The 26,004-nt window shown below is 40.7% G+C and overlaps 2 protein-coding genes across 7 annotated transcripts in view; one reads left to right on the top strand and one right to left on the bottom strand.

Annotated features, from left to right (window-relative positions):
• The window catches only part of KIAA0319 (KIAA0319 ortholog), a 73,559-nt gene extending 57,345 nt beyond the window's left edge, over window positions 1-16,214 (top strand). Inside the window, 9 exon segments of the mRNA XM_033093440.1 lie at window positions 598-770; window positions 2,346-2,484; window positions 3,157-3,275; window positions 3,278-3,321; window positions 7,765-7,907; window positions 9,878-10,000; window positions 11,202-11,292; window positions 13,090-13,180; window positions 16,035-16,214. Coding sequence (XP_032949331.1) covers window positions 598-770; window positions 2,346-2,484; window positions 3,157-3,275; window positions 3,278-3,321; window positions 7,765-7,907; window positions 9,878-10,000; window positions 11,202-11,292; window positions 13,090-13,180; window positions 16,035-16,214 — 1,103 coding nt within the window.
• A 2,058-nt stretch (window positions 16,215-18,272) lies between these two features.
• The window catches only part of ALDH5A1 (aldehyde dehydrogenase 5 family member A1), a 50,658-nt gene continuing 42,926 nt past the window's right edge, over window positions 18,273-26,004 (bottom strand). For 2 of the 6 annotated variants that reach the window (XM_033094122.1, XM_033094121.1), the window contains exon 9: window positions 22,702-25,798. In XM_033094122.1, coding sequence (XP_032950013.1) covers window positions 25,593-25,798 — 206 coding nt within the window. In that variant the 3' untranslated portion in view covers window positions 22,702-25,592. Of the gene's footprint in view, window positions 18,463-22,700; window positions 25,799-26,004 lie in introns of those variants that run through there. The other 4 variants (XM_033094120.1, XM_033094124.1, XM_033094123.1 and 1 more) reach the window with 4 other exon arrangements.

Raw genomic sequence — 26,004 nt, forward strand, 5'->3', positions numbered from 1 at the left:
ATCCCCAAATTGGGGCTTATTGTGGTCTCCCCACCACATCTAGTCTGGCTAGATTCTCCCTGGCCCCTCTCTCCTGAGGCCATTATATCAGAAATAGCTCTTACATTGTTCATTATATTTAACACCCAGTCAGAGGAGTGAAGGTCTGATTTTTGACTCTAGTTCTTTATTTCACTTAGACAGGCTAGGCTTGGTACTACTAGAAATGAAAATATTTCTGAGGCCAGATAATATAGACTAGTACAAAATTATCTAGAGTATATTTTAAACTGAAATATTTTCACTTTCTGAACCCTGAGGTTAAGTAAGATCATTATTTCCCTTTTTCAAAAAGAAAAAAACCATAATGATATTAGAAAAATTCCCAATGTATAGGCTGCCAAATTACAACAAGCTAATTGCAAATAGAATTTTTAAAAAGTCTATATATTTATTATCTTATGGGTATTTTGGACAGAAAATAATGCCTTTTGAATGTTTTAAATCTACATGTTTCCAAGATAGAAGAGTCATGGATATTTTACTCGTATGACACACTTCTATCACCAGTGTTTTAAATCAATCTCTTTGCTTTCATTTTTGCTGTATTTGACTTAGAAAATAATAGTCCTCCCAGAGCCCAGGCTGGTGGCAGACATGTTCTTGTGCTTCCCAATAATTCCATTACTTTGGATGGTTCAAGGTCTACTGATGACCAAGGAATTGTGTCCTATCTGTGGATCCGGGATGGCCAGAGTCTGGCAGCAGGAGAGAGTACTTAAAAGAGACTTGTCCCTGAACAACTTATCATTACATTTGCATTAGGTTGCTAGGGCTGCCAGAACAAAAATACTACACACTGGGGGCTTAAACAACAGACATTTAATTTCTCTCAGTTCTGGAGGCTGAGAAGTCAAGGTGTCAAGGTGCTGACAGATTTTGTTTCTGGTCAGAGCTCTTCCTGGCTCGTAGAGAGCCGCCTTCTCGCAGTGTCCTCACATGGCAGAGAGGGAGAGAAAGCTCTCAGGTGTCTCTTCTTATAAGGACACTAATCCTATGGGATCAGGGCCCCACCCTTATGACCTCATTTAACCTTAATTACCTCCTTCTAGGCCCCATCTAAATACAGTCCTATTGGGGTTTGGGGCTTCAATGTATGAATTTGGAGGGGACACACTTAAGTCCAGAGTGACATCTCTATTGTGATCTCATCACCCTTTCCATGTTCCCACTAAGATATTTATGCTCCTAGGTTTCCTGTGAGGGCTGGAGGCAGTAGGCAACTGTTAGGTTTAAACAAAAGCTGAAGTCCTTTCTGACTTCTTCTCTGCTTGGACTTGGGTCGGGTTGGAAACCACGCCTGGAGGGACTTTGGAGCCAAATCTTCCTGCAGGAACCATTCTGCTCCTCAGCTTCCCCATCATTCCTATATTGGTCCAAGTGGATTCTTTCCTTCTCCTCACATTGTACCAGATAGGCCAGTACGAGGTGTGACAATTAACATCGTGAACTTGTTGCAGTGGTGTTGCTAACCTTTTTTGATATCAGAGGGATTATTAATTATGAATTTGTACCAACTAGACAGTTAACGAGGTTTACTATTTGAAAGTGCTGAAAAAGCTGCGTGAAAAAGTTAGATAACCTGAAGTTTTCGCCCACAATTCATGGCTCTTGCTTCATGACAATGCACCAGCTCACACGGCACTGTCTGTAAGGGAGTTTTTAGCCAGTAAACAAATAACTGTATTGGAACACCCTCCCTACTCACCTGATATGGCCCCCAATGACTTCTTTCTTTACCCAAAGATAAAGGAAATATTGAAATGAAGACATTTTGATGACATTCAGGACATCAAGGGTCATACGACAACGGCTCTGATGGCCATTCCAGAAAAAGAGTTCCAAAATTGCTTTGAAGGATGGACTAGGAGATGGCATCAGTGCATAGCTTCCCAAGGGGAGTACTTTGAAGGTGACTGTAGTGATATTCAGCAATGTGGTATATAGCACTTTTTCTAGGATGTGTTCACAAACTTAATTGTCCAGCCTCGTAAGTCAAGGAATGCTCTTCCTTTTTCACGTGTACAGAAAGTGAGATGCAGAGATGGAAGGTGACGTGGCCAAGGTCAACTAACTCATCCTTAACCAAACCAAATAGTCCAGGTTTTCAGCTCCTGGCAGGCATTTCTTCCCATTATGTATGCATATCTTTAGCTAACCCACCACCTTCATTCCTTTTCAGCCTGTCCTTTAGAATCACACATATGTTAAAAAGACGAGACACTGAAGTTTGGGATCATCAAAGGCCCAGAAATTGGGAACTGAGTATTGAATCATGAATCGTGTGATTTTGTGTGATTTCGCAGGATGTCCTCGGTGGCTCTGAACGCAGTGCAGTCCTACAGCTTACCAACTTGGTGGAGGTAGTCTACACTTTCCACTTGCAAGTATCTGACAGTCATGGGTCCTCAGACATGGATACTGCCACTGTGGAAGTGCAGCCAGGTATGCTCATGGGCTTTTGTGCCTGGGTTAATGGTGCTGATCTGTGATCTGGGTGGTCAGCCTTTAGGGATTTTTGCAGTTGACAGGGAAACCCAGTGTGGGAGGTCTCCTGTGACTGGCTTCAGCTCTTTGAGACTTCTCTGCATTTTGTTGTAAATCAGATCCAGCCTCAAAACTCAATAAGGAGCATTGGATCTGCAGCAATAAACTCATTTCACTTCTATATTTTCGACAAAAACCTAACATGAAGTGGATACAGGGCTTCACTGGGAGTGCTGAGGGAGGTCAGCTCCAATTAGGTGGCCACAATGACCCCATTGGAAATTGGACTGGGCAGTGCCCAAGCACTGTGGGCCTGGAGACTCAGTTCTCTTTCTAGGCCTGGGAAGTGTGTGAGGTGCTGAAATTTCAACTTAGCCCAGAGGCTCATTAGGTACACCTAGTTATCTTCTGGAAAAAAATTAATAGACAACAAACTGGGGTAAAACAAGGAAAAAAGTACTCTCAGATAGGACCTCTGTGGTGTTTGGAAAATTTAATCTGAATCCTAAAACCCAAATATAGTAATTACACAGGGGTCATTTAAAACTCTTTAAACTCTTATAGGCCTTGTTCCTTACATTGTCAAGCCTATGATTTCCAAGTGGAAACCCCATATCTTCTCTCTCCCAGACCCTAAAAAGAATGGTCTGATGGAGCTGATCCTGCAGGTTGGTGTTGGGCAGCTGACAGAGCAGCAGAAGGACACCCTTGTGAGGCAGCTGGCCGTGCTGCTGAACGTGCCATGCCGTACTTGGACATTAAGGTTCAGAAAGTTCAGGCCCACTTGGATCTCAGGTATGAGTCACAGACCAGGCCAGCATGAAACTGGTTATTTCCTCTTTTGTTCTGTATTTTTGCACACACTCTTATCAATTTATATACTTTTTTTCCTCAAAGGGCAGCAGTAAGGACATCATCATTCCAGGTCCTAACCACAAGTCTCAGTAAATGTGTTTTTGTTAAGAATGTTCTGAATGAAGGAGTTAGGTAACATCAGAAGGAGCTGATGGTATCTTCAGAGGGTGTGCAAATGGCCAGGGACTCATACAGAGGCTGTCTCACAGCAAGACTTCATCCTTGCCCCTGTTCATGGGACTGAGGCTTGTCTCAGTGTGAGAAGATCATTGATTTCCCCTGCTGTACTCTGGAAGTCTGTAAGGCTCATCCTCTGCTTTTATTTCTTATAAGATATATATATTTGGGCCGGCCCGGTGGCTCGGGCGGTTGGAGCTCCATGCTCCTAACTCCAAAGGCTGCCAGTTCGATTCCCACATGGGCCAGTGGGCTCTCAACCATAAGGTTGCCGGTTTAACTCCTCGAGTCCCGCAAGGGATGGTGGGCAGTGCCCCCCCTGCAACTAAGATTGAACATGGCACCTTGAGCTGAGCTGCCACTGAGCTCCCAGATGGCTCAGTTGGTTGGAGCATGTCCTCTCAACCACAAGGTTGCCGCATCAACTCCCGCAAGGGATGGTGAGCTGCGTCCCCTGCAACTAAGACTGAAAAGACAACTTGAAGCTGAACAGCACCCTCCACAACTAAGGTTGAAAGGACAACAATTTGACTTGAAAAAAAGTCCTGGAAGTACACACTGTTCCCCAATAAAGTCCTGCTGCTGCCCTTCCCCAATAATAATAATAAAAAAAATCGTATTGAAAAAAAAGATATATGTATTTGATTGAGTTTTTATCTTTGAACTCTTACACAATCTATGAATAGTAGGGCGGGATGGGAAGGGAGAGAGAAAGTATATGGGAATCAAAACCTACCATTCATAGTAAATCCCTTTGCCAGTTATTGTCAGCTATCCTATTTAGGTTTGTATTTCAAATAATTGAAGTTTACTTAGAAAAGTACTAAATTAAAAAAAAAAAACTTTTTATAAAACTCTTTCTAAAATGGATCATACATTTATTTCCCTTACTTATAAAATATCAAACACTGAACCAAACACATGAAAATCAACAAAATCAAAAGTTGTGTTTTGAAAGATCAACAAAATTGATAAACCTTTACCTAGACCAAGAGGAAAAAGGGAGAAGACTCAAATTGCTAAAATCAGGAACAAAAGGGGATATTACTATTGACCTTATAGAAATGCAAAGGATTATATTATGAACAGTTGTATGTCAACAAATTAGTTAACCTAGATGAAGTGGACAAAATCCTAGAGAGACACAACTGTGAAAACTGACTCAAGAAGAAATAAAAAAATTTAATTGAATCAGTAATCAGAAAACTTCACATAAGGTCCAGGACCAGATGGCTCACTGGTCAATCTACAAAGCACTTAAAGATTTAATACCAGTTTCACAAACTCTTCAAAACAGAAGAGGAGTGAAAACATCCTAACTCATTGTGTGAGGGCAGTTTTCCTCTGATATTAAAACCAGACAAAGACTTCACACACAAAAAAAATCATACAAAACTACAGACCAATATTCCTTATGAATATAGAAACAAAAATTCTCAACAAAATACAATAAAAATGCATCCAGAAACTCATTTATTTGTGATATAATTGCCATATATTATATAAGTTAAAGATATATAATGTGTTTATTTGATACATTTATATATTGCAATTAATTACCACTGTAGCATTAACTAACACATACATCACATCACATAATTACCATTTCTTTTTTGAGATGGGAACAATTAAGATCTAGTAGTCTCTTATCTCCCTCGAAGTATATAATATAGTATTGTCTATAATCATTCTGCTGTGCATTAGAGCTCCAGGACTTATTTATCTACTGATTGCAAGTTTGTGCCCTTAAATATCATCTCCCCAATCTCTCTCCCTGGTAACTACCATCCTACTCTGGTTTTTCTTTCTTTCTTTCTTTCTTTTTTTTTTAAAGATTTTATTGGGGAAGGGGAACAGGACTTTATTGGGGAACAGTGTGTACTTCCAGGACTTTTTTCCAAGTCAAGTTCAAATTGTTGAGCTTCCAGCTTCAAATTGTTGTCCTTTCAGTCTTAGTTGTGGAAGGCGCAGCTTAGCTCCAGGTCCAGTTGCCTGTTGCTAGTTGCAGGGGACTCAGCCCACCATCCCTTGAGGGACTTGAGGAGTTGAACCGGCAACGTTGTGGTTGAGAGCCCACTGGACCATGTGGATATCGAACTGGCAGCCTTCGGAGTTAGGAGCACCGAGCTCCAACCACCTGAGCCACCGGGCTGGCCCCCATCCTAGTCTGTTTTTGCGAGTTGGCTAGATTCCACATATAAGTGAGATCACACAGTATTTGTCTTTCTCTGACTTATCTCACTGAGCATAAGGCCCTCAAGGTCCATCCATGTTGTCACAAATGACAGGATTTCCTTCTTTTCCATGGCTGAATAATATTCCATTGTATGTATATATGTACCACCTCTTCTTTATCCATTCGTGCATTGATTGGCACTTAGGTTTTTTCCATATCTTGGCTATTGTAAATAGTGCTGCAATGAACATGGGAGTGCATATATATATATCACTTTGATATCCTGTTTTCATTTGCTGGATCCATCCAGTGGCATATTAAAAGGATTATACACCGTGGCCAAGTGGAATTTATCCCAGGAATGCACAGATGAGTCAGTTTATGAAAGTCAATAAACGTAGTAAACAGGTTAATAGAATAAAGGACAAAACCCACGTGATCATCTTAATAGACACATTGAAAAGTATTTGACAAAATTTTCATGATAAAAACACTTGCTATAGGTTGAATGTGTCCTCCCAAAAGATGTATTCAAGTCCTAACCCCTAGTACCTATGAATGTGACCTTATTTGGAAATAGGGTCAATTGTAGATGGAATTTGTTAAGATGAGGTCATACTGGAGTAGGGTGCACCATTAAACCAGTGTGACTGTGTTCTAAGAAGAAGAGAAGAGAGAAAACCATGTGACAATAAAGGCAGAGATTGGAGTGATGTGTTTACAAGCCACAGAATGACAAGAATTGCTGACAAGACTGGAAACTAAGAGAAAGGCATGGAACAGATTCTCCCCTAGAGCCTTCAGAGAGAGGATGATTCTGCCAACACCTTGATTTTGGATTTCTAGCCTTTAGAGCTGTGAGACAATAAATTTCTGTTGTTTTAAGCCATGCACTTTGTGGTACTTTTTCATAGCAATTCTGGGAAACTAATATAGATTTGAATAGAAATTTCTTAAAGAAGATATACAAATGGCCAATAAGCTCAGGAAAGGATGCTCAATGTCATTAGCTATTAGGGAAATGCAAATCAAAACGACACTGAGATGCTACCTCACACCTACTCGATTGACTATTATCCAAAACTGACCATAACAAATATTGGTGAGTATGTGGAAAAATTGGAACACTCCTACAGTGCTGATGGGAATGTAAAATGGTGCAGCCACTGTGGAATACAGTATGGCAGTTCCACAAAATGCTAAACAGAGTTTCCATATGACCCAGTAATTCCAGTCCTAGGTACATACCCAAGAGAAATGATGAACATTACGTCTGCATAAAATGCACATGTGAATATTCATAGTGTTATTATGTAGCCGAAAAGTGGATACAATCCATATCTCATCAACTGATGAATGGAAATAATTTGAGATATATTCGTACAGTGGAATATTATTTGGCAACTAAAAGGAAGGAAGTATTGATGCACCCTACAACTTGTATGAACTTTGAAAACATGCTAAGTGGAAGAAGCCAAACACAAAATACCTCATGTATATTCCATTTATCTCAAATGTCTGTAATAGTCAAATATGCAGAGACAGTGTAGACTGATGGTTATTAGGAGCTTGGGACATGGGGATGGGGAGCAACTGCTAATGGTTGTGGAGTTTCTTTTTGAGGTGATGAAAATGTTCTGGAGTTAGATGATGGTGACTATACTAACAGCCACTGAATTATACACTTCACAAGGGTGAATTTTATGGTAAGCAAATTACATATCAATAAAAAGCTAAAAATAAAACATACCAAGAAGTTCTGTGCATTGTTGTGTCTGTTTGCACATATATCCACATTGCTCCTTTATCTAAAGGTCTATCACCAGCTGTATTCTGGGCCTGAAGAGCTTTTATTTGTGAACACAAACAGATCAATTCCTTGGCCTATAGGGTACGCCCTGTGTTCTCACCAAGCCACAGAGCTGTGGCAGTCTACCTCCTTACCTTCACAGGCCAGGTGGCTGGCATGGACACATCATGTCGGTCACACTTGACTGTGTATCTGTCCTCTCTCATTGTCTCCTCTGCAGCACCGTGATTGTGTTTTATGTACAGAGTGGACTGCCATTCAAAGTCCTCAAAACTGCTGAAGTGGCCCGAAATCTGCACAGACGACTCTCGAAGGAGAAGGCTGATTTCTTGCTTTTCAAAGTCTTGAGAATTGACACAGCAGGTATGTTCCCTATAGAAATATTTTATTTATTTATTTATTTATTTATTTATTTATTTATTTATTTATTTATTATTTTTTAAGAGTACAAGTAATATAGATATTTAGTTGTATATTCAGAATTGGGTACCACTGAGCTAGACACCCCATCAAATTAAATGCAATGAGAATCTTATAGAAACATAAATGATTGCCCATTCAGATGAAAGTGAAAGATTTCTTGGAGGAGGTGAAGTGTGATTAAGTTCCATTATGGCCACACTGCAGTCAGGTCTCACAGTCTTTTTTGATTGAGTGAGGATTAAGTTGAATATTTAATTATCTTTCTAAATTAGAAATTAAATATTGGAGGTAATTCCTATAGGAATATTACTGGGGGTTATTCCTATGGGAATATTCTAAAAGAATCTGACTAGACAATCAAGGCTAAGTTTTACTGGCACGGAAAGAGGAGTGCTGTGTGAGCATTTCACTTTAGCATCCAGGCACTTGTTTGCATTTATTTCTCCCCAGTAGGTTTTCTGCAACATTTGACATCTGTTCTCTGTCTGTGAGGGACACTAGAGAGCAACAACAGTCATGGGTCAGTATTTAAAACTGTATACTCAGATAATGGTCATTGTCAGAAATTTCATATTTAAACTGTCAGAAGAGTGTTAAAGACATAAGTATTCTTGGCCAGAAAAGTGGTGTTTGTATAACTTATTTACCTTGGACATCATGCCTTAAGTTGTGATATAGGCTACTGAAAATTTAAGACAGCTTATAAGTGCTTCCATTTACTTCTTTTCTTAGCTTCTTGCTTGTCACCCCTTCCCGGCACCAAACTGATCCATAGGTATGGATGGAAACATCTTTGTCTAAGGTTTCTGTCCTTACCTTATGACAAACATGATCCCTTATTATATTAAAATGGTCATTTCAATAGATACGGGAAATGTGAGAGTTACAAGGGACATGATAATGTTTGGGTAGTAAAATTTAATTTGTTTTCCATATATATCTACCCACAATTGACTGTCTCACCTATAATACCTTTTTATTTTTTATTTTTTTGCTTAAACAACAAAAATTTTTCTCACAATTCTGGAGGCACTAAAAGTCTAAGAGTGAGGTGTCACAAGGTTGGTTTCTTCTCCTTTTCCTGTAGATGGCCATTTTCTTTGTGTCTTTACGTGGTCTTTCCTCTGTTCATGTTTGTGCCCTAATCTCCTTTTCTAATCAGCCATCTTGGTCCCTCTCTGGAGTAACTTAATTTTTAATAACTTCTTTTTTCTTAGCTACTGCTACTATTTATTTATTTTAGGAAATTTGTAATATCCAGAAGGGCGAACATTTTAAAAATAATTTTCTAGATTCTAGAGTCTAGAATTGCCCCCATCCAAACTTAACTTATGTTAATATTCTGATGTATTTTCTTCTAGTTCCCCCATTTCTGGAAACATTTAATACAATCAGGATAATTTGATATATATTTTTTAATCTGAGTTTTGACTTCAAATTATAGTATCATTTTGTCAAAGCTTTTAAAATCTCTCATTCAGCAAGATATGGCTGCATAGTATTCCATCCTACTATGTAAATTCCACAATTTATGCAACCTGTCCTCTACTCATGGATTATAAAGTTGATTTTAAGTAATGTTACAATGTAGATAAATCTTTGTGCAAATCCCCAATTGTTTTCACTGGATAAATTCTTAGAATTTATCTTTCTTTGCCAGGTGGTGCTATGTTTTTGCTACATTTTTAAGGCTTTTGTTATGTGGTATGGATTGGATTGTTTCTGCCATTTGCTTCCTGATGAGATTTTCAATGCTGACTGACTATTCCTGGAACCCCTCTCCATACTGTAAGAGGCTCTTGATTCAACAGGATGCATCTGTTCGGGGCCTAAAAGGTGAAAACCCACAACAAGCAGAAGCCAGGGATCCTTTTCTCCATGGTGACTTCTGCCCACGTGCCTCCCTGTAGGCTGCCTTCTGAAGTGCTCTGGTCATGGCCACTGTGACCCCTTAACAAAGCATTACATTTGTTCCCGGCTGTGGATGGAGAATCTGATACAGTGTTACATCCACTATGGGGAGAGCAACTGTGGTGAGTCCTGAGGCTGTGGTGGCTTTGGGTGAGGACAGCTCGTTTTGAAATATCTGCCAGGCTTTGCAGCTGTAAACATTCTACCCTTTTTTCACAGACGCCAAGTGAAGCAGTTCACTTGGTAGACGCTGAGATCCTCACACATTTCACCTTTGGGGTTGTGTTTAGGCTTTTTCATAAAACTTCCTGATGAGGAAATTCACTTTGGCAGAGCTGATGGGATAACCATCTCTGGTATTGCTAAAAGAGGCCTCGTGGGCCATGTTTCCAGATTGCACCTACCTTGGCTTGGGCTCAGTGTGGCCTTCTGGTGAAGTGGCCCCTGGTGGGGACCTGCTGGAATCAGTTGAATAAGAGAACTGGCCCACGCTTCCAGGCTGTCTGCAAAGCAGCCACCATGAATTGGAGCCACCACCCCAGCCTGTGAAGCTGGGCCTTTCCATCTCTTCTGGGGAGGAAACTATATTTTAATGCCAGTCTGTTTCTAAGAGTAAACGTGTTCTATTGGGGATCCAGATGGACATAATTGGCAGGAAAAAATTGTAAGGGCTGATTGCCAAATTATGTTCCCACTCACTCTACATTGAAATTTGAGGCTAGTCAGCCCTTGGGTCACTAGCAGTATATAGAAGATTTAGTAGAGTTAAACCTTGTGTCTTTGCTCCCTTGGTTTCTCCGTTTCTGAATTGCCATTGCAAAGCTTTCTACAATGGATTCCTGCAAGGATGTGGAAGGAATGAAGACCAGTTGTTTTCTGAAATGTTGCCTGGCTCTGTGAAGTGTCTTCATGTCATAGGCAGCCATATAAATATGTTATTTGCTTTGTTAAAACCAAACCAGAACTATTTGAGGGGGGAGGGTTGTGATTCTGGAATGAGTCTTTTGATGTGCTATACATGGGTGTTTAAGAAGCATTATTTCCCAATTGATTAATTGTAGTTTTTTAAATATTATTCTGTGCTCAAGTCAGCATGAAATATGTGCTCCCTGAGCTCCCTGAACCAAATGGACAAAAGTAGGACAATTTTAGGTTGTTCTTGATTTATTTGTATTTTACCTTGCTTGTGCTCTGCTACCAGCCTGGCAAGGGGTTATCAACACCACAGATGGCCTTACAGGACCCAGAAGTATTCACTGCGAATCACTGAAATAAAGTTGTTTTGCAAATGGTGTGTCCACTCTGGTTTTCTTGTTTTTTCAGCATGGAGTGTATTGTACGTGACAGTGCTGGCTGTCACTCTCACAGTGCTGATGGGGGGCTTCGCTTGGCTTTGCATCTGCTGCTGCAAGAGGTATCAGTGTGCTTGTTTCCTTATCTGAAATAAAGACACATCAGTAAATGGGGTATGATAGTTTTAATGGCGTTTGCTTGGGTTTGTTAAACTGCTAACTGTTTGACAATCACTCTTTTTATGAAGACAAACTAGACTTTAAAAGTACTTTATAATGTGCTCTCCCCACAATGCATGTGTGCCTGGATAGATGGAATAATACTGGAGACAGCTTTCTCGTTGCAACTCTCATATTTTCTAGAAGGTTCAATGATTCTGTTTCACATCTAATGTTATTTTGTGTCAGTCTCACATTGTGTTCACTAGAATACTACCTAAGTGGGCTTACTTACCGCTCTCGCTAGAGGAAGGAGTTCCAGAAGTATACTGATACAAACTGTAGGTTTTGATTATTTTACTTGTGTGAAGCAACAGTTGAATTACCTGAAGTCTACTTAATAAATGCAAAACTTTAAGCAGGATGATACCATCATCAAAGAGAAGTTTTGCTTTGGGTTTTTCCATCTTTCTTTTTCCATGGAGCTGACCTCTGAGAACCCCAGACCTGCCTTACAGTCCTAATCTCCCAGAACCAGATGCTTACCCTCTGGGAGGAGATTCATAGGATAGTGATTAGCCCTTAGAAGACAGCATTGGAGCCACTTTCCTATGTGAAACACCATAATTGCTCTCCATAGAGGACATGATAAAAATATAATGGTACCATACCATAATTAATAGTTATTTTTCAGAAACCACTTATAAGTTATTTTACTTTTATTTGTGGTTACTTTCCCAAAGTTAAGGCTGGTGAAAGAGGGCACAGGCCCAGGTACTTCAGAGGACTGAATTTTATTGTTTTCCCAGAACTACCTGGGATGCTGGTCACACTACTGTGCTTGACTATTAAAATTCTGCAGCTTTGTGACATACGCGATATACGCGTATGTATCAAGTGATGAAGATAGTGATTGTGAACGTTTATTGTTTGCCACTGTGATTAGTAATTCTAAGTGCTTTGTATGTATTATTTTATTTAGTCCTCCATCAACTACGTGTAAAAGGACCATTCTTACTCCGATTTTCCTGGTGCAAACATGGAGGCACAGAAGTATCAAAAAATTGTCTCAAACTCACCCAGCTAGTAAACCTAGGGTTTACTCGTAATCACCAAACTATCGGAAAATCGTCTTTGTTCTATGAGACTACTGTTTGTTCTCTACATATCTTAACATGGTTTTAATGTTTGTTTTCAAATTATCCTCTGAAACAGAAGATGAGGCACATGTTTTTATGTGTTGTGAATAAATGAAAGACTGGGTTTTTGCTCATTAATTTTGCGAATTTATTATAATTTATGTTTTTTTCTGATTGCTAGTTTATGTCATCTTTTTATTTCTGCATCCCTGGGTATTACAGGGTAGTGTAGGATCAGGGGAATAATTGCTTATTCAGATTTTTCTGAGGGAAGAATTGCTCATGGAGAAAAACTCCCTGGGCCAACACACAGATATTACAATTATTGTAAAGGTCTCTGGCACCTCAAACTAAAGCTTGGTGAGAGCCTGCAGGTCTCTGGCACTGCAAACTAAAGCTAGGTGGGCGATAGTGGTGGGCCATGTCTACTTGTTTCTTCAAGATGTGTGATGTACTTCAGTCCCGCTAGTGTGTTTGTCTATCATTTATAAAAGGTGCCAATTAATAGAATGTAATATTATTCTAAAGGCAAGCATTTCCTTTAGTGTCCTCCATGCATTTTAAATCCTGGATCCCAGTTACCTTTCTGAGATGAGTTGAGTTTTACATTGTTCCTTTCAGACGAAACAGGACTAAAATAAGGAGGAAAACAAAGTACACCATCCTAGATGACATGGATGACCAAGAAAGGATGGAGTTGAGGCCCAACTATAATAAGATGTTCTCCAAGATGATTCCCTGGTGCCTTTACATTATCTAGTCCAGGTATTTGCCTGAGAGTTTCCTGGGGTGAGGGGAGAACAGGCTGGAATCAGCACTTTAAAGGAGAAGGAAGAGTCAGCTTGGGCTTCTGTGAAGAAAAACCGCTGCTTGGACTGAGTCCGAGTTGTTTCAAGATTTGTGCCTGAGAAGCCGCAAGCCCAAAGAACACACCAGGTGGCTGAGTTTAGGTCCTAGGTTTATTGAGTCTTACAGACCAGGGAGAGTCTCCGGTGGTGGTGGCCAGAGGGGTAGTGATCCGCATGCAGGCAGAGAAGCAGCAAGGTTGTATAGGTCCAGCAAAACAAAGAGTGTTCCCTGGGAGAAACCACCTTGCAGGCCCTGCAGGCCGCTCTCATGCACACAGCATCCCATGGGGCCGGGAGATCATGGCCGCTGCCCACTCAGCTGCCTGTGGGCCAGGCCTGTGCAACAACCTACCTCAGTCCCAAGGACATGTGGACTGGAAGACAAGAGTCTCATAAATTTAATGAAATTTTTGGCAAAGTCCCTTGTGTCCTTATATGAAACAGCTGTTGTCAGCTGTGTACCCTGCAGCTAAGACTGCTTTTCATGCAGGTGTCCCCAGTGCCTATCTTTTCTCTACTCCTCGGTGGGGGTGCAGGGCCTGCAATGCCATTTCACCCCAGCTCATCCCTGAATGCTATTCCCTTTAGGTCTGTACACAAGAAATGCAGCAAAATAATGTTTGGACTTCAAAACCAAACATTTCCCAGCAGCTGCATTAGCTGATTAGCTATGTATATTGATGGACACAATGGCTTCTACAGAAAATTGACATTGTTGACCAAGCGAATAGATCTCTGTGCTTAGAACTATCTCCTGCCCACCTCAGTTGACTCCCAGATTCTCAGTTACTAGCTCTTGGACATGTATACCTTCTCTGGCTTCTGAAGTTACTTACCACTGATTCTGTGGATTTTTTATAATTCTGGGTTTATAACTAAATTAATTCTTACAGAGGGATATAATCACCTTTAAAGTTGTGAGATGCTAAACGTTATCCATAGAAATGTTGGGTGCCTGTCCTATTCACAGACACCAAATCAGGCCCAGGAGATGGGGCGGGGAATGGGTAGACACTCCCAGCCCAGGGCAGAATAATTACACCTGAGTCAGAGTCCTGTGGAAGCATGGACTATGCCCTGCAGGAATACAGAGGCCCATGACTGATTGTGTGGAGAGTGTAGTGAGGGGCGCTGGCAGGGAAAGCTTCACAGGAAATACAAATAATAGCATGCCCTTACCAGGTGATCACCACTTGCACGACATAATTTAATACCAGGGATGTTATAAAGCCACTTCATACCTAAGAGCTCAAAGTGATTCGGGCTGCATTATCTCACCTACTTTCCTCCTAAAATACTCTCATCCTCTGACATTCCTGTTCCTATTCACAGAACCCCATTCTTCTTATAACCAGGTCCCAAGCCTCAGTCATTGTCCTCCTCCAGCCACCCCCATCTTGCCTAGTCTCCTGTCCTCTTTCCTCATCATTCTCATCACCACCACCCTTGCTCAGACCCTTATACTCTCACCCCTAAATTAACAGACCAACAGTAATAGTTATCAGGTGTTTAGTGTTTAAGATGTACTAGGTACTGTTCATTTAATTCTAATCCTACTCACAGCTCTGTGAGATAGGTACTATGATTAGCCCCATTTGACAGAAGAGGAAACTGAGGCAAAGAAAAGTTGAGCAACTTGCCCAAGTGACATGTGGTGAGCACCAAAGGCGGGTGGACAAGTGGTGCCCCAGAGCCTGTGCTCCCTTTGCATCCATTGCACCGCTGTGTGTGGGGGAGGCATCCAGTCACCTCTCTTCCTTCTGTCCTGCACACGGTGCTATTAGTAATGTCTTGAAACATTTTAATCATGTCACTCCTTTGCATATAGGATAAAATCCAAACTTCACGGCTTACCTTGTATTCATGTGCTTTTCTGTGAGCTCTCATCTCTCTCTCCAGGCTTTTTCATTATTTCCTACATGAATCATTTCCTCCAGACTATTTTCTCCAAATATTTCTGGATGCCTCTGCATACTCCATGCCCCTCCCCATCCTCCTATGCAAATTCTCTCCTCTCTTCAAATCCCATCCTATGTGAAACATCACTGAAGTCATGCCAGCTTATCGGTGTGTACTTGTCTCTTCTTGATTCATGAGATTTACTTTTAAAAATTTATTGCGTGTTATGAAGCATCTTCTCATGAGTTTTTGTCTTAAATCCTTAGACACTATACATTCTTTGAGAGCAGGAATCATATCTTATACCTGTCTATCTCTTGTTTTAACCCCCAACAGTTACAACCAAAAACGTGATTGAAATAGATGGTAAAATCGTAACAGCTTTCATTTATTGAGTGCTTACTGAGAGCTAAATGCTGGGCAAGAGATTTACATGCAGTATTTCACTTAACACTCATATAAACCCTTGGAGTAGATGCTTTGTTTTCTCCCAATTTATTTATTTATTTATTTATTTATTTATTTATTTATTTATTTTTTTGTTTTCTCCCAATTTAATAGAAAGGAGACTGAAAGCCCAGAAAAGTTATCTATCTTGCCCAGGGTCACAAACTGGTAGTGTCAAAGCTCAGACTTGAGTTCAGGTGGGATTCTAAAGCCCCTGTCATTATTCACTAGGAGACCCAGACCTACTTGCTGTGCTGTGAGTGATTTCTGTGAAAGTGCAGAGGGCACAACTCTGCATGTCACCTGTCACCTGCAGCCAGAATGACAGACAAGGGAGAGTTTCCCTCAAGATGCTCTGTCTGCTTCTCCCTAGGTATTAAGCACCGAAGCACAGAGCACAACTCCAGCCTGATGGTGTCCGAGTCTGAGCTTGACAGTGATCAGGGCACACTCTTCAGCCGAGAGAGGACGGAGAGAAGAGACTCAAAGGTCTCCATGAACAGCTCTGTCAGGAATGGAGCTTCCTTCAGCTATGGCTCCAAGGACAGATAATTGAGCCTCTGTAAAATGGAGGGACGCCACAGGAATCCTTAATCCAGGATCAGTCACTGGGAATTAAGGCACCAAACTAACGCTTGTTGAAACAGTGCATTGATATCTTTCAAATTGGGCTGGATGTGTGTCCCCATATTTAAAAAGAACTGTTTTCTTGGAGTTTTCAAGACACAAAACAGAACAAAAACACTGCTCTTTTAACAGAGATGCTTGTTAATAGGATAAAGGCTGGGTAAAATGCTAAGGTATATATATTATGCTTAAACAGAGTTTTGTGTTTCTGTAGCTGGCACAGTATTGCCTCTGTTTAAAATTTGTCTCTGTTAACACCTGTTTTTATCTGCGGACCCCTAGGGAAGGTGAGTTAAAAAAAGATATAAAGAAGGCTGATTTCTCTCTTAGGAGCTGTGATTACAAGGACGACTTTCTGAACATGGCTTCTCTGGTAGGACCCATAAAGGCAGGTGGGTGCATATGTTAAAATAGTTCACCCAAGGTATGGGCTGTGTTCTGTGCAATAGGTTTTCTGTGCTGAGTGTGACACCCATACAGAGCAAAGCCCTCCTGTTCTTACTCCTTTGCTCCAGCCAACCACCATTTCTGCGCTCTCTCTGGAAAGCAGCTAGCTCTTGGAAGTTCAAGACTTGTATTATCAGGACCAGAGGCAATAGAAAGGGAGCTTTAATGAGCAGCCGTTGAAGGCAGCATTTTAACATTCTTTACCTTTTCTTTCTCCAAGAAAAACACACTACACTGAGGCCTCTCTCAGACCCATTCTCCACAATAGAAGTGATGATTAATTCAGTAAACAATTATTAACTATGTACTACAGGCCATGCATTTGGACTGCAACAGACAGGGTGATGACTCAGCAACTTTGCATCTATTCCAAAACTCTAATACAGTCTTAATTATTTTAGTGGGCTCTTGATACTCTGGACCCTTACAGGTACTTTCCACAATAATAACTTGACATAGTCACTTCATATGTTTAAAAATACATTTATTAAGCAGTTTTTCTACTAATAAGGCATTTTGAATATATGAAAAAATTAAACCATCCCCAACCACAAAGCAGCACCCCAGAGCAATGAGCTAGAGTAATTGTAATCTGACAAGTTCCCCGTGGCTCATGATCCTAAGGCTGGTGGCCTGGGTGATGCCCTTGGCATTCTTTGTGGGAAGACTAGAATGACAGGTGGGGCCATCACAGATAGAACCAGTGTTGTGGCATCAAGCGTGACCACACCTAAATAATACCCTGTTGCACAAGTTTCTAAAACTAGGATTGCTTTGCTATGATTAAGTGGAGAAGCAAGATTAAACCACTAGGTTTAAATCATTGGGGCAGGAGCAATAGAGAAAAAAATTTCTGTGGGCCTTTAAAAAGTTAAGCTTTCAGGTACTTTGGTTATCTCTGGTAATATTCATCCTCATGAGATTATCTTGTTTTTAATTATTGTACTTTAGAGGGAATGGCAGAACTACAAAGTATAGGAGTATGATTTTATTTTAGAAATAATTTCTTTGCTTATGCCTACACTTTCTGTATTGCTAGCCAGTTCAATACTATCTATGATGTTAGAAGGAAAATGTGATGCTTTTTACACCAATAGTTACCTTCGTAAACTTAAAATCTACCCAACCTAGTGAGTAGAGTTATGTTACTTTCGTGCACAATAGGAAATTTCTGGCATAGAAGATGGCAACCCATCTTCTGGTGGAGACGACTGGTTATTATTTCTAAAATAAAATCATATCATGATGAAGGGAGTGTCATCTGTTAAGTGCTTTATGTACATAATACATGTTTTACATACTCAGTTGATCCTTACACTCATCTTTGAAAAGTAGGTGTTATCCTCTTGTTAGAAAATGATGTGAAGGCCCAGAGAGTTTAAGTAACTTGCCCAAGGTCACAGCCAATACACATGGATCTGGGAATTGAATGCAGAATTTTTAGACTTCAAATTCCATGCTTTCTACTTCCTTACTTCTACTACACAAAGAGCTCCTCTTCCCCACCCCCCGTTGGAGGGCAAATTCTGGTGGACCTGTTGGACCATCTGTTCCTATGACTAAGAGGAATGCTTTCTGCGGTGAGAGAAAAAGAAGAAAGGAGAGGAGCTCCCCAGATGTTCCCGTTGGGTCACACCCAGGCCACCCCTCTGGTCTGCAAAGTGCTGCTTCTGCTCCTTCTCTGCCTTCTCAGCCATCCTTTCTGCTCCTTCCTCCACAGGAGGATCTTGAGTTGAGTAAATCAAAAATAAACATCACACTAGTGATCAGAAAGTGGGTCCTCTCTCATCCCCTCCTCATCAGATGAGCAGAGTGGGAGGTGGGATGACAGCAGCATTCTTCCTCCTGTGTGCTCATCATGAAGGGCCTTTGGAAGATCACGTTCCCCAAGAGCTTTGCGCAGATGAGCAAAGCAGGCTCTGGCATTAGGGGAGGGCACTTGGGGGACTCACAGGTAAACAACATGCTTTGCTGCTATTTTAAATTCAGTGAATAAGGATTCAAGACCACAGTATTAAGAGGTCAATCATATTTGTGACTAAAGAATCTCCTGACAAACATTTACTGAGGTAAGAAACACACCACACAACAAACCAACCTCGTTGATGGGGAGGGAGGAGTACCACTCTTTTTGTGTTTGACCAGGTTATCATGGACTTTGGCTTAAATCTTGGTTTTACTTTTTTAAAATGTATTATTTCCCCCATGTACTGACAAGGCATATTTCTAATATAACACTATTAAACTTATGTACTAATCTGCATACAGGTGTCTCTATTTTTTTGTAAAGTCCAGTTGTTGTTGGGGATGGGGGGATCTTTTTGTGTATGTTTCTGTGTAGAGTGATTTTCCTTGAGTAGAAGTCAGCAAACTGACCCACAACCTGTTTTCGTGTGGCCTGCGAGCTAAGAATCGTTTTCACATTTTCAAATGGTTGAAAAAAATTGTAAGAATATTTTGTGACACGTGAAACTTACATGAAATTCAGATTTAAGTGTCCATGAAGTCTTATTGGAACACATGCACGCTCATCCATTCACTGACATATAGCCTGTGGTTGCTCTGTGCTGTAACAACAGAGATGAGTAGTTCCAACAGAGACTGTAGCCCCAGCTTAAAATATCTACTATCTGGCCCTTTACAGAAAAAATTTCTGAAGGCTCGAGTAACACCCCTGATTCCCTCCATCCTGTGGGAGGACAGGAATGTGGGAGGCACTGAGCATGCTCAGTTCTGTGTGCCTCCTCTCCTCGGCCAGAGGGTACCCACCAGCAGATTCTCTGACATCAATGGGCAGTATACTCACGGGGGGTGTGGGGGGGTGCAAATTAGATTAAGGGGAGTGTGTCCCTAAACTACATCCCCTAATCTAGTTTCTATCAGTAATAAAGCTAACATTTTGTGTTCCATCTGCATAACTCCTGCATCACTTTCTCAGCCTCCAGGTTGGGAAGAGTGTGGTGTCACCTGTTGAGTCCTTAAAACCTCACAGCCATGCCTATCTGTTTTAAGGGTGGCCTCCCTATTAGGAAGCTAATGGATTGAAAGAACTGGGTTGTGTTAAAAGTCTTGGAATTGAAGCTAGGTTGACAAAAAAATGGACTCATAATAAACTGCATACACTTACAGCATACAATTTGTTTTAATGTATGAACAACAGTGAAAGTATCACCACAATCAAGATAAACTTTCTTTGTGACCCCTTGTAATCTCTCCCTCCCCAGGCAACTACTAATCCACTCTCACTATAGATTAGCTAGAATTTTCTAGAGTTTCACATAAAATGGAATCATTCAATATGTATCCATTGTTGATTTTTTTCATCCCTAAGTCATTTAACCTGCCTCATTAGCAACTTTGTTGAGGTAAAGATACTGTTCAAGCGAGTGGGGTGACTGTAGTTAGCAACCTACTTAAATGGCTCCTGGGTCATCCTCAGTCCTGTAAGAGCTTTGTATTTATTTACTGAGAGACCAAAGCTGCACTTTATAAACTAAATGGATCAAATCTTTGTAATCTCCAGTGGTGACTTTCCATTACTTAAAAAAAAAAAGTTCTGAGTTAAGTTTGAGTTTGTCTAAGACTTACCATAAAACTCCTATTTTAAAGTTTCCTTCAAGCCAAAGTATTTTCTTTTTGATCTCAGAGGAACAGTGAGATATTTCGAGAACTTAGCCCTCAAGAGAGAGACTTATACTCCAAAGACTTCATTAAAAAGAAAGTCACTGGGGTGGCCAGTTAGCTCAGTTGGTTGGAGCGTGGTGCTGGTAGCACCAAGGTTGCCGGTTCAATCCCCATACAGGCCACTGTGAGCTGCACCCTCCTTTAAAAAAAAAAAAAGTGAGTCACTCTAGAAGGGGCACAAGTAGGGGCTGGCAGTGTTCTGTTTCTTGCTGTGGGAGCTGGTCACAGTGTGTCTTCCATTTGTGAAAATTCAGCATGTTGTTCACTTATTCACGTATGTTCTCTTTTCTGCATGTGTTACACTGAGTGAAAATTTAATTAAAAAAAGAAACCTTGCCAAGAGACTTTACTATCAAAGCCAACTAACAATAAAGCAGCACAAGGAAATTCCTTGGTAGTGATTCCTTGGTTCTGTAGCTTGGTTGTGGTGGTGGCTACACAAATCTACCTATTGATTTGATAAAACTGGGTAAAACTACACACACACACACACACACACACACACACACGCACACAAAAACTAGTGAAATTGGCATAAATCTTGTATTTACAGTATTGTACTAATGCCAATTTACCTGGTTTTGGTACTGTTGGTTCCATAAGATGTTAACACTGGGAGAAGTTAGGTGAAGGGACACAGGAACCTATTTGGTTCCCTCCTGTGAGTTTATATACTTTTCTGCATAAAAAAACTCCCCAAACTTTGGGAAAAGTACATAATGGTTAATAGTGGAGTATATAGAAGAGAGATTAGAAAATTTGAGAAAGCTGGAGTATATGCCTTTCTCAGACAGCCACATTCTGCAAAGCAGGTAAGTTTAGTTCAATAAACATTTGATGAGCAGGAACCACGGAACAAGCCCTACTGTAGGTGCTAGGGTACAAAATTTCACATGCAGGCTCCTGGCCCAGGGCATTCACTGACTAGCAGCTCTCTGGGTAGGGAGCACCACTTACACATGTGTTAGAGGAAAAATAATTTTCTCTCTACCCTTCCCAGTGCTTGGCTGGAACCCTTGTAATAAAAGACAGATTAACAAAAGAAAAACAGGTTTATCAACACATATACTTCCTGTATTCCTTGGAGGTACCCAGGGAAAAATTAGTAACTCAAAGAGGTGGCTTAAAATGCCAAAGGTTAATGACAGAGAATCTTAAAGCAGCAAGAGAAAAACAGTTACCTACAAGGGAGCTCCTGTAAGATTATCAGCTGATTTCGCAACAGAAACTGCAGGTCAGAAGGGATTGGCACGAAATATTCAAAGTGATGAAAAGCTAGGATCTGTAACCAAGATTACTGTACCCAGCAAAGCTGTCATTTAGAATTAAAGGACAGATAAAGAGCTTCTCAGACAAGAAAAAGTTACAGGACTTCATCACCACCAAACCAGTATTATAAGAAATGTTAAGAAAAAAAATAAAAAATATGAATAACAAAAGGGCCATAACTACATACCTATCAATAATTACTTTAAATGTAAATAGATTAAATGCTCTAATAAAAAAGTGGCTGAATGGATAAGAAAACAAGGTCATTAACATATAGTACCTACAAGAGACTCACTTCAGGTTGAAAGACACACAGACTGAAAGTAAATGGATGGAAAAAGATATTTCAAGAAAATGAAAAAAATAAAAAGCTGGAGTAGCAATACTTATACCAGACAAAACAGACTTTAAAACAAAGGCTATAACGAGACAAAGAAGGATCTGTAATTCCACTTCTGGGTATTTATCCTAAGACACCCAAAACACTAATTCAAAAAGACATGCATCTATATGTTCACTGCAACATTATTTACAATGGCTAAGAATTGGAAGCAACCTAAGTGTCTATCAATAGATGAATGGAGAAAGAAAAAGTGGTACAGATACACAATGAAATATTATTCAGCTACAAAAAAGAATGAAATCTTGCCATCCATCTGCAACAACATGGATGGACGTACAGGGTATTAGGCTGAGTATAGTCAGACAAAGACAAATGCCACATGATTTCACTTATATGTGGAACCTAAATAAATAAACGAACAAACAAAACTGAAACAAACTCATAGATACAGAGAACAATTTGATGGTTGCCAGATGGGAGGGGGATTGGAGGGATGAGTGAAGAGGGGAAGGGATTAGGGTTAAGAAGTACAAATTGGTAGTTACAAAATAGTCATGGGGATGTAAAGATAGCATAAGGAATATAGTCAATATTGTAATAACTATGTATGGTGTCATATGGGTACTATTATTTATCAGGGTGATCACTTATATAAGTGTCTAATCACTACGTTGTACACCTGAAACTAACATATTGTATGTCAACTGTAATTGAAAAATAAAAACTTTTAAAAAAGAGGTGGCTTACAACTCTGGCTTACATAACTTCTTCAAGAAAGATCAATATATTTGTGGAGAAATGACAGGACAGAGGAAAGCAGTTGTAGGCTTTTAAAGGCCTAGTTAGTGAAAAAGGCCTAGTTAGTGAAATTTGTTACATAGATTCCTCTGGTGCCCTCTCCAGGGTACAGTGTTGTCTCTGGGGATTAACCTTTGTCCTTCATGGTGGAGGGCAGAGGAGGGGCACCTTTGTAAACTTACATCCTGCTTTTAGGCAAATAGGGGGAGGGCAGAGAGCTTTTCTTGTATTTCCTTCTTCTCTGTTGCCTTCAGCTCACAATAATCCTTTATGCCAATGTGGCATATTTTGGGGTTGCATATTCTGCTACCCTTCATACATATCTGAACTAGTCTAATAATATCCAATACAAACTCAAATGATGACCTGGCAAGAAAAAAACTGCCAGCAGAAACTTCATCACAGAAATAGGAAATTGTGTTAATTCAACATTTATTAATTACACACACAACTCTGCTGACAAGACACTTACACATCTACACAATTATCAAAACCTAGAAAAATGGTATGTGCACATTTAAAAAACAAAACACACTTCCCACTACACTTATTCCCAAGTTTTATCCCAAAAAATATAGCACAAAAAAAAACAGGGCAGGCCAGATTTGCCAACCCATGGGCTAATAACAGTCCTTTTCTACTTCATGTTGTAATACATATATATTTTTATATGTCCCATCCATCACATATGGTACCTTACTGAAAAATAACCAAAAAAATGTTCATTTAAAAACACTTCTCTTCCCACAATCCAGAACAATTTTACTACATAGTAAGCAATTTCCTTTTGAATTATTTTAATTAAAAAATTAATCAAATATATTACAGTGAGTCTCTGGCCCTGATTTATGTACCTGGTGAGCCAAATATACAGGAAAACTCAAAGTCTGCCACCTAGCCAAGGAATCCACTGGCTGACAAAGTTACACATTTATTTGAATATATTCCTCCAACTTCTCCAAGCATCAGTATTCTAGACATCTAAAAAATAACAGGGCATTTTTACTGCTAATAGAAAACACCCAAATATTAAGCAATTAGAATGTTGTATAAAACAACCTGAAAACTACAAAGTAGGAATTAACTGTCAGTGTGCTGCATGTATGATTCTTGACAGGGCCTGGGCAATGTATGTCACCAGGAGGCAAGTTTCAGCGCTTTCCTTCTTTGGGCCCTAGGGACACGGCCGGTGTCATCCAGGCCAAATACAAGGAGTTCCAGGACTGGCTATGGTCACTTCCCTGGGCTCAGTGAGGAATGCTAAGTGCTGGGTGAGTTCAGGAGCAATTGCCTCCAGCACTGATTTCATTCACGCTTTCCTTCCATGACTGGGAATATCCACCACCGGGAATATCCACCACCGGAATATCCACGGACTATCAGTGGTTTCTGCACACAGAGTGGGAAAGGAAGGAGCTTCATTCCACCAGGAACAGCCCTTATTCCTTTTCCTCAGTGTATCGGTGGATGGGAGATATACCCAGATAAGCCTAGAATTTTCTTAATCAGTTTTTCTTTTAGAATGACAGGAAATACCAGTCATAGGGTGTTTTGTTTTTAAATGATGAACTGTGGAAACTCTTACTGGATAAAAGGTGCCTGAAATTCAAGGCCTCATGCCTTCCCCATAAGATCGATCGGCAATTGTGAAAATTCTTCCTTTTGTGATTATTGTGGTGAAAGTGCTTTGGCTCTTCTGGAGGGGAAGGAGCAGCACCTCCTGAGGACAGAGTGAGCAGGCTACCGGTGACAACCACACTCAGGCTCAAGGGAGCACACAGTTGGGCACTGCCGTCTTGGTCAAGCCCCTGCCGGCTGCCCAAGGGGAGCGATACTGCTCATAATAATAAGACTGACATTAGCGGCTCCTGTATTACCATCAGATCGGCATTTTTTTTGCAAACATTTTCACTTTCTCTTAGGCTCACGATACCCCATTGAGCTAAGTAAGGAATATACAGAACCCCCACTCTACTTGGGGGATGGAATTGTTGACCGGCCTGTCCATGGGACAAAGCTACTGCTCAGTGAAGGAACCAGGCCAAGCTATTATGTGTTTGCCTTCCACTCAACCAAGCTGTTCTGCTGTTAGCTTTACACTTAGGCTCTTTTCCTAAAGGAAACAAAATGAAATGGAAAACAGGACAGAAATGAAAATATGATCTTTAAGCAGTAAATTTAGGACAATGAAGACTTCAATTTTAAAAACTGGTCCAGAACCAGGGAGAGGTGCGCCTTCTTTCCTCACTGAAGCACAGGCAATTCTGTGCTATTTCAGAAGTCTTAAAAATGATTAATTCAGCCTCTACAGCAACCTCCAATTACTTAGCAAGTGTCTTCAGTGCTGTGCCCCTCTGACCAGCCTGTCGGTCATACTCAAGGTTCTCCTCTGCAGGGAGGTCCCCTCCTTTCGGTCTAAGTGCCACGGCCAGGTGAGAGATGCTGAGTCAATGCCCAGGCAGGCATGAGCCTTTGTGATGGGGCCACTGGGGCCAGTCTGCCTCCCACTGCACTTTGCTCTGCGGTAGATGGTGCTGTCTGGTTCCTGGGGAGTCAGCGGCCACAGTACCATGGCACCTACAGGTCCCTTGTTAGGTAAGGGGCAGGGTAGGAGTCACATCTGCTTAAGATTAGGAGGGCTGGATGAGCTTTAAAAGATTAATAATTCAGATATCCTATTGGTTTATTTAAAAAAAAAATGGATGGCATGTCCCCATATATGTAGGTAAGCTTCCTTTTTATATTTTAAAGAACTAAAAATCCTATAAGCCTCCAAAACACACATATTTGAGCTCCAGATATTCATCAATGCCATATTTGGAGCCCTCTCGCCCAAGGCCAGACTGCTTCACCCCTCCAAATGGGCACTCCACAGAGGAGATCAGTCCTTCGTTCACGCCCACCATGCCAACTTCCAACTGTTCTGCCACCCGCCAGATCTGGGCCGGGTCTTGAGAGTAAAAATAACCTGTCACAGGTAAAGGACACAGATGGCATGCAAAATAGTCATTAAAGATGTCATTTCTAAAGCTGAGGATGTCACTAACGACTGTCTGCCTAGTCGCTCGGGCCTGGAATCCACCCGGCCCCATATAGATCCCCAAGTTGGTTGTGTCCATTGCTTCCCCTCAAATCCTTTAGACACCATCTTTCTGCTTCTGTTTCCACTCTTGC

Source organism: Rhinolophus ferrumequinum, chromosome 22 (assembly GCF_004115265.2).
Source record: "Rhinolophus ferrumequinum isolate MPI-CBG mRhiFer1 chromosome 22, mRhiFer1_v1.p, whole genome shotgun sequence".
Classification (NCBI taxonomy): Eukaryota; Metazoa; Chordata; class Mammalia; order Chiroptera; family Rhinolophidae; genus Rhinolophus; species Rhinolophus ferrumequinum.